The sequence below is a fragment of the Lithobates pipiens genome, unplaced genomic scaffold (assembly GCF_037356315.1).
Source record: "Lithobates pipiens isolate NorthernLeopardFrog02 unplaced genomic scaffold, aLitPip1_a1.2 Scaffold_30, whole genome shotgun sequence".
Classification (NCBI taxonomy): Eukaryota; Metazoa; Chordata; class Amphibia; order Anura; family Ranidae; genus Lithobates; species Lithobates pipiens.
In genome coordinates this window covers 176,628,741-176,645,208 of record NW_027507791.1, presented here as the reverse complement: position 1 = coordinate 176,645,208, position 16,468 = coordinate 176,628,741, and the positions used below count along the sequence as shown (strand labels likewise).

General features: G+C 46.3%; 1 protein-coding gene across 1 annotated transcript in view; it reads left to right on the top strand.

Annotated features, from left to right (window-relative positions):
- The window catches only part of LOC143943357 (extracellular calcium-sensing receptor-like), a 42,423-nt gene that overhangs the window by 19,043 nt on the left and 6,912 nt on the right, over positions 1–16,468 (top strand). The window contains exon 3 of the mRNA XM_077465084.1: positions 620–844. Within this exon, the coding sequence (XP_077321210.1) occupies positions 620–844 (225 nt within the window). The remainder of the gene's footprint in view (positions 1–619; positions 845–16,468) is intronic.

The following is a 16,468-nucleotide window of genomic DNA, read 5'->3' as shown; positions in this document are numbered from 1 at the left end:
CATTCACCCCAGTATAAAAAGTTAATAAAGAAACTACACAAGTTTTTGACTTCTCCTCTCTGTTTATTTCCTGGGTGAGTCCTTCTTTGAATGTCCCCATCACTGTATGCATAATACAGACACTTCCTATTAGATGTTATTGGTTCTTATTTTATTCTGAAGATTACTAAAGGTAGCAGAAAGGAGTGGAGTGGTTTGGCGGTCTCGGGTGCCATTGCAGCGCTGGATCAGTGGTTCCCTCCACCTGGCCCCACACCTGACCTTGGCTTTCCTCATTCAGAAGCTAATTTTCATTTTCACTCACTCTCATCAACTGGCACATTTATTTAGATGGCAGCACTGAGGGACCTAGAGGGGGCTCCTAGGTGAGTATATCTGGCTTCAAAAGGTAAGAATAGTACAAACACTAGCAGGATAGGTTAGGAGATGGAGGGAAGGATCATATTTGGCCCAAAATTTGGCTATAATCAAAGCTGCAGATTTGACAAGTTTGAAAAAATCTTTTGGATTTATATTGCCATGCTTTTTTGGGATTTTATGAATTAGCATTAGATGTATTTTAGCTTCTACTTCAACTTTTTGTAAATTAAAATAATATATCACGTTTAATTTCTTACAGCTACTTCATTATGTTAAAAAAGTACATTTCAAAAATACTGCAGGAGAACAAGTATTTTTTGATAAGAATGGAGATATTCCAATTTCCATAGATATTCTTAATTGGTGGCTTTATCCCAATGGTAGCAATCAGTATGTCTATGTTGGCAGATATGATGGACGTGCTCCAGAAGGCAGTAAACTGCAGATTGATGAAAACAAGATTATGTGGAATGGACACAAACAGGTACGCTTTGCTTTTCTGAACTGGGAAGAACATTTATACATGAGGATTACATTATTAAACATGCAAAATAAAACTTTGACTTAGCATGAGCACAACACAATCTACACAATATAGATTATTTACAGTTGTGCTCATAAGTTTACATACCCTGGCAGAATTTATGATTTCTTGACCATTTTTCAGAGAATATGAATGATAACGCAAAAATATTTCTTTCTCTCATGGTTAGTGTTTGCCTGAAGCCATTTTATTATCAATCAACTGTGTTTACTCCTTTTAAATCATAATTATAACTAAAACTACCCAAATGACCATGATCAAAAGTTTACACACCCCAGTTCTTAATATTGTGTATTGCCCCTGTTGACTAGTATTTATGATTATGTGCATACACCTCAATCATTGTGGTAGTATGGACATATACATATCTAGATCTGAGAGATCTTGTACAAAAGAGGTAGTTCTATCAGCAATACACATTTATTTATAGGGTTACATAATATATACAAATTACACACCAGACAGTATTTACATCACAATATACAGTGTAGGTCCCCTGGCTTACATGATATTTACAAATTACTCACAGAACCATATTTACAATACAATATAAGGTGCAAGTTCAGAGTTAGATTACCTGTTAACTTCAGGTCAGCCCATGGTGACTGCCGTGTGCTCCCACACCAGAGTGACTTGGCTTGCTCACAACGCATTATATCCCCCCCCCCTACTTTCTGTAGTTGGCTAATATAATTCTCCCTAATTGGTCACTGTACCTAGTCAATGTATATTGGGAACAGCCTGATTGGATGAGTCAACGAAAGCTGTTGTTTACTTCCCAGGTGAGATGTTATCAGGGAAAACAAAAGGCCAGGCTTTGAAGTTGAACCAATTACAGTAACACCAACACAACACTCAATACTTTACATATATATTTAAATCTAATGGAAATATATTTCTAATTACAATATTGTACAGGTATTAATGGAGATTTCACATAAACTCATAAGGCTACACCCCCTTCAACATCAATGATAGCTTGAAGTCTTTTGTGGTATTTGTGGATGAGGCCCTTTATTTTTATTTTATTTTTATTTTTTTCCATGAAAATTTTTCTTTTATTAAAGATAATGGTAAACAAAACATGTGTAATTCCTTACAAGAACGCAACAGACAAGCATAGATTGTTATCATTACAGAAGAGAATATGGTACATCATCTTCGGTCTGCGTACAAGCAACATGTACAAGTAATTTCAAAAGAACTACTTTTAGGCTTTATGTGTATGCCCTATATTCATACAAGAAAAATCTATGGTATGTAGGGCAAGCATGGTGAAGTAAAGATAATTGTGTGGGCTCTTAGAAAAACCCCATCTTCAGTTGTACATTTCTCGTTTGGGGGGATGCCGACCGCAGGCCCATCTCACATTGGGACCTACAATCCTCATCCCTCCTTTGGTCATTGCCCAACGTAAATGATAGAAGATGGGGAGCTCAGAAATTTAAATTGGGAAGGGGGGACAGGGAAGGTGGAAGGGAAAGATCAGGAAAGTGTAGGGGAGGGTTGAGGGGATGCAGCCCCCTGCCCTCTCCGTCTACCAAGTACCAAGCTCACGACATCTTGTTAAAGACAGTTCAGTGAGTAAATAGTGAGGTCATTAGGTATCAGCGTCTGCTATCGTCTCCCGTTACGAGCCAGTAGCTGTTGGAATTCCTGTGATTTACGGAATTTGTGCCAGCTTTCCCAAATTGCTGTGTATCTGGTGATTTTATCCTGAGAAGAAAATATCAGCTCTTCTATCCCTGCAATATGGTCAATGCGCGAAGTCCATTCAGTCAATGTTGGGACCGACGTGGACCTCCAATGAACAGGCAGGCAAAGCCTGGCCGCATTAATCATATGCATTGCACTTGATTTGAAATATTTTTTTTTAGTTATTTTTGAGTGATGAAGGAGATATTGTGCTGGAGTAAATTCCAAGGGGAGCAGAGATACTGAAGACGTTACTTCATGAACTTTTTGCCAATATAATTGAATCTGAGGGCAGCTCCACCATATGTGTAAGAAAGTGCCTTGACCTTGGCCACATCTCCAACATCGGTCAGTAACCGAGGGTAAGAATTTGTGGAGAATCTCTGGCGTTTTGTACCACCGAGTCTTAATTTTGTATCCATTCTCTTGAGTGTGGACATTTAGCGAGCCTTTATGGATATATAAGTGGATTCGTTCCCAGTTTGTGTGTGAAATTTCAGTATTTAATTGCTTCTCCCAAAAGTCATGCTCAGTTTTTAGGATGCTCTGTGCTTCATGGAACATGGAAGCATAAAGCACTGAAATAACGTGTCTCTGGGGGGAGAGCTCCATACACATCGTTTCAAACGTCGTCTGATTTTTTGTGAAATTTCCCTTGGCACTTGAGCTGGTTAAGTAATGTTTGAGTTGTAGATAAGGCCATAGGGGAAAAGACTTAGTGGGCGACTGGGCTGCCAATTCTCTTTGGGTAAGGAGTCTACCCCTCGAGAAGAAATGCCTGGTTTGCATCTCCTCTTGTGGCCATTCCCGAGAGAGAAACCCCCCATCCATCCCTGGGGCAAAGGCTGGGTTTCCTCTGAGTGTGGTGAGGGCGCAGTTTATATCTGAGACTGCATGTATTTTGCACACCCGATCAAACACCTCTAGGGTCGCATTGATTAGAGGGTGAGTACGTACACCTATCGGTCTATGTTTTTTAGCTAACCATGGAACTATTTTAAGGTCAGAGTCCACCATTAGGTTCTCCAGGCGCACCCAGCCCTTACATTTAATGTGAACTCTCCAGTCCACAATTCGGGCTAACTGCGTAGCCCAGTGATACCTCTGCAAGTCCGGTAGCCCGATGCCGCCCTCGGACTTGGGTAGTACCAATTTAGCCCACTTAATTCTAGTCCCTCTAGTTCCCCACAGAAAGGTTCTACAGAGTTTTTTATATGTCGCAAAAAAGGAAGGTGGCAAGCCGATTGGTATTGTCTGCATTTTATATAAGATACGCGGGAGCACCGTCATCTTTAAGATCGCCGCACGCCCAAACCAGGGCACATCCCATTTATTTAAGTCCATGCTCAACTTTCTCAGCTCAGTCAGGAAGTTTAGGATGTAAAGGTCTTCCAACTTACTTGGCAGTTGAATACCCAAATAAGTAATAGCGTCAGTTTTCCAAGTAAAGGGGAAGTTCCTCTGGCAATGTGTAACTACGTCAGGTGGAAGGGTAACATTTAGAGCAAACGATTTTGAAAAGTTGATTTTTAAATTCGAAATAAATCGAAATTGTGTCAGTATTTTCATCAGATTCGGTAGGGTCGTTAAGGGAGAAGAGAGGAAGAGAAGGACGTCATCTGCAAACGCTGCCACTTTAAATTCCCGGTTATTGACCTCAATGCCTTTTATGTCAGGGTTTGCGCGAATGCATCTCAAAAAGGGTTCAAGTGTAAGTATGTAAAGTATGGGGGATAGTGGGCAGCCCTGTCTGGTGCCATTCTGGATGGGGAAGGCCTCTGACAGGTGGCCGTTGACGCGAACCCTGGCACTTGGATTCATGTACAGGGACATAATATATGCTCGCATACGCGAGCCCAAGCCCAATCTCGCCAGGACCGCGTCCATATAATTCCAGGCCACCCGGTCAAAGGCCTTCTCCGCATCCATAGAAAGGAAAAAACCTGCGCTGCGTGTGGAAGTCAACCAGTGGTGTAGGTTTAGAGCCTTAATGGTGTTGTCCCTGGCCTCTCTGCCAGGGACAAAGCCCACCTGATCCAATCCCACCCACGCCGGCACGTGATAGGAAAGCCTGTTTGCTAACATTTTGGAGAAAATTTTTACATCTACATTTAAGAGCGAGATCGGTCGGTAATTAGCTACGTTGGTAAGGTCTTTGCCGTCTTTCAGAATTACCGCTATGTGTGCAGCCAACAGGCTATGCGGGGGGTCTACAGTGTTTGTCAGAGTATTAAAGGCCTTCAAAAAGTGCGGTCCAAGAAGGTCTGGAAAGCATTTATAATATTGCGAGGAGTAGCCATCTGGCCCCGGACTCTTATCCGGTTTCGTGGATTTTAGGGCCGCCACCCATTCCTCTGAGGAAAAAGGGGCTTCCAAAGCTTGCTGGTCCTCATATGATAGGGTTGTTGGACTGTGCTGTTGAAGAAAATCTTCAATCAAGCTCGCCCTCTCCCCTCTCGGGCCTAGAGTAACTTCCGTCTGCTGTATGTTATAGAGACTCTTGTAATACTCGTGAAACTGACGTGCTATCTCTTCGTTTTTCGTATGAGCCTTCCCTTTCTTGTCTACAATATGATGAACGGTATGGGAAAGGGTACGTTTCTGTATGCATCGTGCAAGGAGCCTACCTGGTTTGTTGCTATTTTCATAAAAGAACTGCTGTGATCTCAATTGTTGTTTCTACGCTCTTTTATACAGTTCCTCTCGTAGGAGCATCCGAGTTGCGTCCAGTTCAGTCGCAACTCTAGCCGCCCCGAGCGTTTATGTTGCGCTTCCAACTGTGAGATTTTGGCTGTCAGCTCCAAAATTCGGGATTGTTGATCCCATTTTTTCTTTGCAGCGAGAGCCAATAAGTGCCCACGTACCACGCATTTGTGTGCCTCCCACTGTACCATAGGGGTAACGTCTGGTGTATCATTATGTCGGAAAAAGTCGCTTATGGCTTGTTTAATTGTTGCCACATCCCCAACGTCTGTAAGAAGGGATGAATTCAGTCTCCAAATTTTGGAATATGTATCCCTTTGGGGGAACCGGAGGGTCAAGGTGACCGGATGGTGGTCTGAGATCACCATGGGCTCTATCGTTGCTTTGTGTAGGTAACTCAAATCTCTCTGGGCCACGAACAGATAATCTAATCGCAAGTAGCAGTTATGAGGGGCCGAATAGAATGTAAAGTCTTTCCACGTTGGATTTAGGGTACGCCAAGTGTCATGGAGCGCAAGGGAAGCTAGTTGTAACTTCGCCTGTCGCAAAGTTGAAAATGGTATAGACGAGGTGCCTGTGGAGGTGTCTAAAAGTGGATTTAGCGCCATGTTAAAGTCTCCCCCCAGAATCACAAGGCCTGACATGAACGAGGTCAATTTCAGTAAGGTTTCCTTTAGGAAGCGTAATTGTTTCGAGTTCGGACAATAGATGTTTGCCAAGGTCAGCGGTTTACCTTTCCAGGTACCTTTCAAAAAAAGGAATCTGCCCTCCGAGTCTACCAATTTATCAGTGACAGTAAATACAAGCGTCTTTGCCAATAAGATAGCTACCCCTTTGGTCTTTGATTCAGCACAAGTTGCATGGTACACCGTTGGAAAACGATGATTAGAAAGCCGGGGAATGGACCCTGTTTTGAAGTGGGATTCCTGAATAAATACGATGAGGGCTTTCTGCCTCTGGACCTCGGATAATAAACTACTACGCTTTTCTGGAACATTAAGACCTTTTGTATTTAGAGAGTAAACCTTGAGGGACAGGGGAGCTGAGGACTGCATCTCAAAGGGTATTCTAATACCACACTATAAGATAGAAGGCGTTCCAGCTAATGGCAGACGGAGAGGGCCTGAGGCCGAAGGAGAGGGGGGTAAGGGTAGGAAGAGGGAAGAAGGGGGAGGAGGGACAGGTGGGTAGGGAAGAAAATGCGAGCTTAGGCAGAGATTCGGGCAAGGGTCCACGGACCCCAATCCGAAGCCCTGGGTGACACCGTATTCCAATAGGATGAAAGACGGGACACACTTCTCGCACCAAAAGTACACCTACTCAGTCTAGAGAGGTGATAACCGGAGACAGCCTCAGCCTGCTAGGCTATCTAGGCAGGGTATCCCTGCGGGACAGTGTTGTTACAAGTCCCGACCGGATCTTTCCAGAGGGGGAACCAGCCTACTCTGGCTTGGGGAAGGAGTCTAACACCAAAACCAGTATAATCGTCCGTCCCCCAATCCCTCCATATATCATGGCGAGCTTACGTAGGGGAGTCCTCTGTATCGGCCCGCCAAGAACGTGTGGAGCCTGCCATCACAACCCACCCCCGATTAGGGGAGTGGGTCCCAACAGTGAGCCCCCACATAATTTCAGAGTCGCCCAGTGGAAGCCACGAGCACAAGACTCCTGACTGTCCACTACACACCCCGAAGAGGATCTCTCTGTGACCGGTATCTTAGTATTCCGGTATCCTGAAGCCCCATCCGTGGGGGGGAGCTCCAGGAGACCGAAATGCGCAAATCTAGACCATCCATAATCGGGTGTTCATGAGAAATATAAACATAAGGCATAAGAAGAAACAGTGTCAAAAACAATACAAATAAAAGCAGTAAACCCAAACATATAATCCAGTAACTTATTTAACCTGTATCCAGAGTTTCATAGCTCCTCCGTGATGATTTCCAGCTTCAAACCCAGCTTCATCGGCACCCTAATCCTTAACTTAAAATCAATTAGTTAACGAGGGTTTATGCTGTAGTCTCCCCCACCTAGGGGCCTAGGACCTGCTCTAAGAAAGGAATGGGATACCACTCCCTGATGTAATCCAGCGTTTGCCTCGACCCCCACACCATTCAGGATAGTAAGGCACCACTGATGCTGATAGCTAAAACACAAAAGAAAATTCTACAGCTAACTTTCCTCCTGACCTGTCAGAATACCACTATATCTACCCCTCACCTAGTCGTCATGGACCCTAGTTCCCCGGTGCCTCGGCTATTTATTGGGTGGGCGCCTACCCCCTTGACCAATGCTCCCATTGTGATGGTTAAGTCCCTGATGATCACAAGGGACAAAGATAGTGGGGGGCAAAGCAGCATAATAAAAACAAAACAAGCAAAAAAAATATACATATATATATAAAAAAAAAAAAAGGGGGAGAGGGGGTAAACGGCTATATAACCGGGAATAGCTACTGTACGAATTCCAAGTCCAGCACTTCGGGGGGTGGGGGGGGGGCTCCAAGTTAAGTAGAAAGGGCTATGAATGAATAAGGCACAGTCCGTAGCCGGGTCAGTTCTTTAGGGGGGGATTGCATTCCTCCCATACTCCAGATAGGGCTCTGCATCGGACCAAATGAAGGATGACCGCTCCTAAGGCAAAGGGACGACAAAAACGCCTGGGAGCCTGTGAAGTGAACGCACACTCCATATCCGTAGCGATGCAGCGGCCGCACATAGAAGTCTCCTTCTTTGAAGCTGACTAACCCCGGTAGCATCGAGGCCCTTTATTTTCTCAGATGCCATTCCTCTTGGCAAAAAGCCTCCAGTTCCTGTAAATTCTTGGGCTGTCTTGCATGAACTGCACGTTTGAGATTTCCCCGGAGTGGTTCAATGATATTTAGGTCAGGAGACTGAGATGGCCACTCCAGAACCTTCACTTTATTCTACTGTAACCAATGACAGGTCAACTTGGCCTTGTGTTTTGGATCATTGTCATGTTGGATTGTCCACGTACGTCCCATGCTCAACTTCCTGGCTGATGAATGCAAATGTTCCTTCAGTATTTTTTGATAACATACTGAATTCATCTTGTGGTAAATTTTGACCACATTTCCTGTGCCTTTGTAGCCCACACATCCCCAAAACATCAGCAATCCATCTCCGTGTTTCACAGTAGGATTTGGAGAAGCGTCAACAAGGCCTATGATGAAAGGTACACCATACCTTTTGACTCTTCTCCAAATGTGGTCTCATCACTCCAAATGACTGATACTTTGTGCCATTTGTGAAGTTATGGCTTTCCTCTGGCGATGTGACCATGCACTGTATTGTATACTCTGTACACCACCAGAAGTGTAGTAGAAACTGTACACTGTGTTAGATACTATGTAGACCACCTGAAGTGTATTAGAAACTGTACACACACCATCAGAAAAGTAGTAGAAACTTTACACACTGTATTAGATACTGTGTACACTGCCTGCACTGTATTAGAAACTCTACAATGGCTGCACTGTATTGTATACTGTCTACACCACCAGAAGTGTAGTAAAAACTGTAGAAACTGTATTAGAGACTGTGTACACCGCCTGAAGTGAATTAAAAACGGTATACTACAGAATGCACTGTAGATATAGGCTACATTGGATGTAGAGTGTATATATATATATATATATATATATATTAATAACTGCTTGCGCTGTCTGAATATTGAGTAAACACTGAATATATAGTCTATGCGAAATGCAGAGTGTATATGTATATATATACGTATATATGTATAGCACGCACCCTGATTTTTAGATTTTTAGAGGGAAATTTCAGTAAAAAAACGTTTCATTATAAAGCCTCCTGGGACAGCGCTGCCAGCATAACTTTAGAGGTTGAGAAGGTGTTGCTGATAGCCCTTTCTCGTGCGCTGCTCCCCTGTGTCACTTTCATTGTGGATGGGCGCTTCTGAGTGCCTCAATTGGTGCTGCTGTCTTGTGGACCTGGTCATGTGACTCTCCTCTGCTGTTTCATTGATGGTCACATGACCGCTCTCCTCCAATCAAAAGCTACAATTGAGGAGGAGTTGGAGGAGGTGAGAGGTCATGTGACCATCAATGAAACAGCAGAGGAGAGTCACATGACTGGGTCTGCGAGAGAGCGGCATCAATTGAGGCACACAGAAGCCTCCTCTGCCAATCTAAAGCTACAATCAAGGAGAAGGCAGAGCGGGAGGAGGAGAGCGGCCATTGTGGGTGACGTAGGGGGGCGGTGCATGGGAGGGGACTGGCAGTGAGTGGTATTTTCTTAACTTTTTTAAGTATGGCAGCACTGTCCAAGGAGTATAACATGCAGGCACGGTTTACCCTCTGTTTTTAGGGGGAAAAGTGCGTGTTATACGCTGATTAGGGATGAGCCGAACACCCCCCGGTTCGGTTCGCACCAGAACTTTCGAACAGACCCCAAATTCGTACGAACTTTAGAACCCCATTGAAGTCTATGGGACTCGAACGTTCGAAATTAAAAGTGCTAATTTTAAAGGCTAATATGCAAGATACTGTCCTAAAACGGGTTTGGGGACCTGGCTCCTGCCCCAGGGGACATGGATCAATGCCTAAAATGTTTTTAAAAATGGCCGTTTTGGCGGGAACACTGATTTTAATGACGTTTAAAGTGAAAAACAAAGTGAAATATTCCTTTAAATATGGTGCCTGGGGGGTGTCTGTAGTATGCCTGTGAAGTGTCACGTGTTTCCCGTGTTTAGAACAGTCCCTGCACAAAATGACATTAAACGGAAATAACATCATTTAAACTGCTTGCGGTTTTAATGTTATATCTGGTTCCTGCAATATGGTTGAAAATCATTGAGAAAAATGGCATGAGTAGCCCTTCCTGAACATTACCAGCCTCTTTGGGTCTTGTACGCATATTAAGGGGAACCCCGTACCCATATTAAAAAAAGGAAATGCGTGTGGCCCCCAGGCCCTATATACTCAGAACAGCAGTATACAGGCGGTGCAAACAAGACAGGGACTGTGTAGGTTTGTTGTGTTAAGTTAAATCTGTTTGTAATTTTCAACTGGTACATTTTTAAAGTGTAGCTCCAGTCCAAAAAACTATTTTTAAGCTTTTTGGAAAACATAGGGAAGGGTATCACCCCTGTATAATTTGTTTTGTCGTACATTTTTTTTCATCTCACTTGCTGTTGTCTCCTTCCGTTTGCAAGTAGGAGATGTTTGTAAGTTGGATGTTTGAAAGTAGGGGCCTGCCCTATATGCTCTGCAGAAATGGCGGAACAAGGTGTTGGTTTTGCCACAACATTGTAAGCCTTCAAAGTGACTCTTGGTGGGAGCTGGAGCACCCTGCTGTGAACGATTATATCAAGAATTGTAATTACATGCCATTGTTGAACAGTGGTAGAAAAATTGACCTTTGGTGGTTGTGGTGCTGGTGCCACAACACTATAAGTCCTCACAGTTACTCTGGGTGGGCACAGGAAGGGGCCCTCCTGTGAAATATTATATCAAGAATTGTAATTACATGTCCCTGTTAAACAGGGGCAGAAAAATTGGGCCTTAGGCACTGGTGCTGGTGCCACCACACTGCAACCTCTCCCATATACTCTAGTTTTATTGCAGGAATTAGCCCTGCTGCAAAGCATTGCATCAAAAATTGTAATTAAACGCCCCTGTTAAACGGGCAGAAAAATTTGGCTGATGGCATCACACAGAACCAGAAATGTTCTTCCAACATATCAGCGGAGGAGGAAGAGGATAGACAATCAACATAACTGGACAGTCACTCAGCATCAGCATAGGCAGTCTTGAAGGGATGTGATATTTCAAAAAAAATTATTCGGTTACATCAGCTTCAGGTGCTTGGTAGCTGTGGGTGATCCAAGACTGATTCATCTTGATGAAGGTCAGTCGATCAACTGATTCGGTGGACAGGCGCACCCTGTGATCGGTAACAAAGCCACCAGCAGCACTGAAGGTGCGTTCCGAAAGAACGCTGGATGCAGGACAGGCCAGTAGCTCAATTGCATACTGTGCAAGCTCTGGCCAGTGATCCACCCTCAAGACCCAGTAAGCCAGAGGATTTTCGGTGGGAAAGGTGTCCAAGTCTGACCTTGCCCCTAGGTATTCCTGCACCATGTAAATCAGACGCTGGCGATGGTTGCTGGAACCGATCATACCTTGGGGCTGCGGACTAAAAAATTGTCTGAAAGCATCAGTCAGACGGCCACCTTCTCCACCGCTCTTTCTGACCGATGCCTCAGCAACACGTTGTCCAGGACCAGGAGTTTGTAACCTCCCAGTCTCTGGGAACGCGTTGCACAGACCTTTCTGCAAGGCCTCCTGGAGATGTCTCATCCTCTGCTCCCCTCTGCGATGGCAAGATAAGGTCGGCAACCTTACCCTTGTACCGTGGATCAAGGAGAGTGGCCAGCCAGTAATGGTCCCTCTCCTTGATCTGAAGAATACGAGGATCCTTCCACAGGCTTTGCAGGATCAGGGAGGCCATGCAGCGTAGGTTAGCTAAGGCATTCGGTCCGGAGTCCTCTGGGTCAACATGATCCGCAGCTACCTCCTCCCAGCCACGTACAAGTCCACGTGTTTCTTGGGACTGTAAATCATCCCTACAAGACTGCTGCTGCTGATGCTGAGTGCCAGCCTCCACCTCCATGCTGACACAATCATCCTCCTCCTCCTCTTCCTCCTCCTCATCCTCTTCCTGTGTGATGGGTGGCACTGCGTGTGCAGCCGCTGCAGCATGGCCAACGTTGAGTTCCACCTGGTGGGCATGTCACATATAAGGCGGTTCTTGGGCAGGTTCAACTCCTTTTGGAGCTCAGCCAGCTGAGCACAGGCATTAAATGATCGGTGGAAATGCACACAGACTTTCCTGGCCTGCTTCAGGACATCCTGTAAGCCGGGGTACCTGCCAAGAACCGCTGCACCACCAGGTTAAGGACGTGAGCTACACAGGGCACATGGGTCAGTTGTCCCTGTCGGAGGGCGGAGAGGAGGTTGGTGCCATTGTCGCAAACCACCATTCCTGGCTTAAGCTGGCATGGCGTCAACCACCTCTCGGCCTGCCCCTGCAGAGCTGACAAAACATCCGCCCCAGTGTGGCTCCTGTCCCCCAAACAAACCAGCGCAAGCACGGCATGGCATCGTTTTGCCTGCGTACTTGCATAGCCCCTGGAACGCCTACGGAGCACCGCTGATTCTGAGGACAGAGCACTGGAAGAGGCCATGGAGGAAGAAGAAGAGGAGGGGGTGGAGGAGAGAGGTGTGTCACAACCAATAGTAGCATTTTGGAGGCATGGTGGCGGAACAACCTCCAACACTACTGCACCTTGTCCTGCATCCTTCCCAGCTGCCAGAAGAGTGACCCAATTTGCCGTGAAAGACAAGTAACGTCCCTGTCCATGCCTCCTGGACCATGAGTCAGCGGTAATATGCACCTTACCGCTGACCGCCCTGTCCAGCGAGGCAAGGATATTGCCTTCCACATGCCGGTAGAGAGCCGGAATCGCCTTCCGTGAGAAAAAGTGGCGTTTGAGGACCTGCCACTGAGGAACCGCACATTGTACAAACTCACGGAAGGGGGCCGAGTCTACCAACTGAAAAGGCAGCAGTTGAAGTGCTAGCAATTTAGCCAAGCTAGCATTCAACCGCTGGGCATGTGGATGGCTGGGAGTGAACTTCTTTCGCCGGTCCAGCAGCTGGGGCAGGGACATTTGCCTGCTATAATCGGACATGGGTGTACTGCTAGCAGAGTGCCCGGAAGCACTTGGCTGTGACACACCTAATTCTACACCTTCATTCCTCTCAGAGAAGGTTTCAGAGAGGACTGAAGGTCTAGTGGGGTTGGAGATGCCAGCTGATGAGGAGCAAGGAGAGGTCCGCTTTGTTCTTTGGTGTGGGTCTTTGAGGTACGCTTGCCAACGAGCTGCATGGCAGGTCAACATATGTCTGGTCAAGCATGTGATGCCCAAGCGGCTGATGTTTTGGCCACGCGAGATACGCTTGAGACATATGTTGCAAATAGCAGCGGTGCGATCTGATGCACTTGTCTCAAAAAAGGCCCACACCAAAGAACTTTTAGAATAACGCACAGAGGCAGCGCCCTGCACAGGTGGAGCTCTGCGGTGTGATTCAGTCAGTGTGCTGCCCCTAAGCTGGCCCCCGGGGGTCATCCTGCCTCGTTGGACATGTGCCTCCTCCTCTCTCCTACCAGGCACCCACGTGGAGTCAGTGCCTTCATCATCCCCTCCTTCATCGCTGTAGCAAACCTGGCAATATGCTGCAGCTTGTGGAACATGACTACCAGATTGCTGTCCTTCTTGAGCATCCCCTCTCTCTGCATTCACGCTAATGCCTTCCTCTAGCTGAGTGTCATCATCAGAGCCTACAAAACACTGGGCATCCTCCTGGAGCATGTACCCAACACTGTGCTCAAAGAGTTCAGGAGACTCCTCAGGAGGACGTGGTGGGTCTAGGGAAGGAGTCACTGATGATGACATTGAGACGAGGGAAGACGATGCGTTGGCAGCTGCTTTGCTAGTACCCTGAGACTGGGTGAGAGAGGATGAGGAGGATAAAGAGGGCTTGGTCATCCACTCTACCAAGTCGTTGGCATGTTGCGGTTCAACATGTCCAGCTGCCGAAAAGAAGGACAAGCGTGTCCCATGGCCACGTGCTGATGACAATGCACCGCGTCCACGACCAGCACTGTTGTCTTTAGACACAGAGCCTGCTTGCCCTCTTATCGGCTCGCGCCTGTCTGCCTCTCCTTGCTGGCCTTCCAGACATGGTAATGGCCTGAAGGGAGTTGGGTAAAACAGCAGTTGGGTAGTGTATATTGTGCTGGAGGCACACAACACCCACTAACTCCTGCAGATGCCTTTAGTATAGAACACCAGAGATAAAGGGGTATATACAGATATATAAGATAGATCACTAGCTATATAGGTGAGGTGAATATAGCGGTGTATACTGCGGTCAGGGCACGCAGACAACAACCACTACACAACAGCAAGATCGAAAATTGGCCGAAAACGATCGGTGTGTACTGTGTTGAAGGTACACAGAACACCCACTGCTTCAGACGCCAACACACTACACAAGGCCGCCGCGCTGGCGGCCTTATATAGTGTGGGGCGTGCACTACACAGCCTGAGCTATGATTGGCCACAGGCATCCTGCCTGTGGCCAATCATGGCTCTCCTCGCTGCTGGCGCTGTGATTGGCCAAGCATGCGGGGTCACAGTGCATGCTTGGCCAATCATGAGCCAGCAATGCACTGCGATGACGCAGTGCATTGTGGGCCGTGAGCGCCACACGAATTTGGCGCGAACGGCCCATAATGTTCAGAATTCGCCGAACGGGCGAACAGCCGATGTTCGAGTCGAACTTATGTTCAACTCGAACACGAAGCTCATCCCTAACGCTGATAAATAGGGTGTATATATTATATATAATATATATATAATCAAATATACTGCCACTAACTGAGTAACCTGCCTGTTTAATCTAACTCAAGTTATCTCTCTGTTCATGCCGACAACACTACACACAGCCTCCATGTAAGCAGCCTTATATGGTGTGGGGCGTGGACCTAGTTCCCCTGAGCCAGGATTGGCCAAAGGCACCCCTGCCTTTGGCCATTTATGGCTCTCTCAGCAGAGCGTGCTGTGATTGGCCAAAGCATGCAGGTCAGGTGCATGCTTTGACCATTCAACATACAGCAATGCACTGCAAGATTGCAGTGCTTTATAGGGCATTCCGCAGCACTCACATTTCCTGCAAACGCCCCATAATGTTCGCTGTTCTGTAAACGGGCAAACACCCAATGTCCGAGTCAAACTTAAATTCGACCTGAACATTGAGTTCATCCCTAATAAGATATACATTGTACTCACAGGTCAGCTCAGGTAGGAGGCAGTTGTTCCTTCAGTGGAGGTCAGTAGGTAATGGTGGAGCTCAGGATGGTTGCTGGGTGTAGTGGTAGTTGGTTTTTCAAGGTAGTCTCTTAGGTAGTTTTCTGAGGTCTCATGCGTGGAGGGTGAAACAAAAAAGGTGTCAACAGGGTACAAGAACAAAACTTTCATAGCTGTACTGGCTTTTATAGAACCAAAGGGCTGCTATATCCAGAGTGGGAGGAAACAGTTCAAATGAAACTAGCATGGCGGCCAAGGGGCCACTAATGCAACGTACACACGACCGGACTCTTCAACTGACTAGGTCCGTTGGTCTTCCCGACTGACTTTCGGCGGCGTTCCCGACGGACTTTCCGAATGAACGGACTTGGCCACACACAATCACACCAAAGTCCAACGGATTCAAACGTGATGACGTTTGACCGGACTAGAATAAGGAAGTTCATAGCCAATAGCTGCCCTAGTGTCGGTTTTTGTCCATCGGTCTAGCATACACACAAACGGATTTCTCGATAGGAACTGGGTCTGGCGGAGTTCCTGTCGAAAAATTTTAAACATGTTCTATTTCTAAAGTCCGTCAGATCTTTGGACAGCAAAGGTCCGATGGAGCCCACACACGATCTAATTGTCCGACAGATTCGTTCCGTCGGACCTTTGCTGTCGAAAAGTCCGGTCATATGTACGTGGCATAAGAGAGACAATAAGTGGTTGAGTGTGGTAGCACCTTCTTTAGCTAGGTGTCAGTGGTTTCTGGTGCATGGACCAGACTGAGATTTGAACCAGGGTGGTGGAATTTTGTCAGGCAGGTTGTGAGCTCCAGATTGGGGGGCTTGAGTGGATATGATGCCCAATTCAGTAAGAGACCCTTCTCTAAAGATGTACTGGTGAATGATGCTCCATTGCATTCCACAATTAGTTTGGTGGGGTGTTTCCTTTTATATGTTATGTTGTTGTTATAGAGTCTTTTGCTAACCGTATGTAGCTGCCTGCATAGTTCCAGGGTGTATTTGGAGAAGTCAGCATAAATTTGAATGTTTGCATAGGGATCAGGGAGTTTCCCTAATGAGCGTGACTTTCGCAGTATTTGCTCTTTGGTAGAGAAGAAGTGCCCACTCATGAGCACATCTCTGGGAACTTCATTAGGCAGGAAAGAGGGATTAGGTATACAGTGTATACACTCTAATGTGACCTCCAAAGGAGTTATTTCTGTCACCAGTGAACGAAAGAGCTCTTTGGCATATTGTGTGA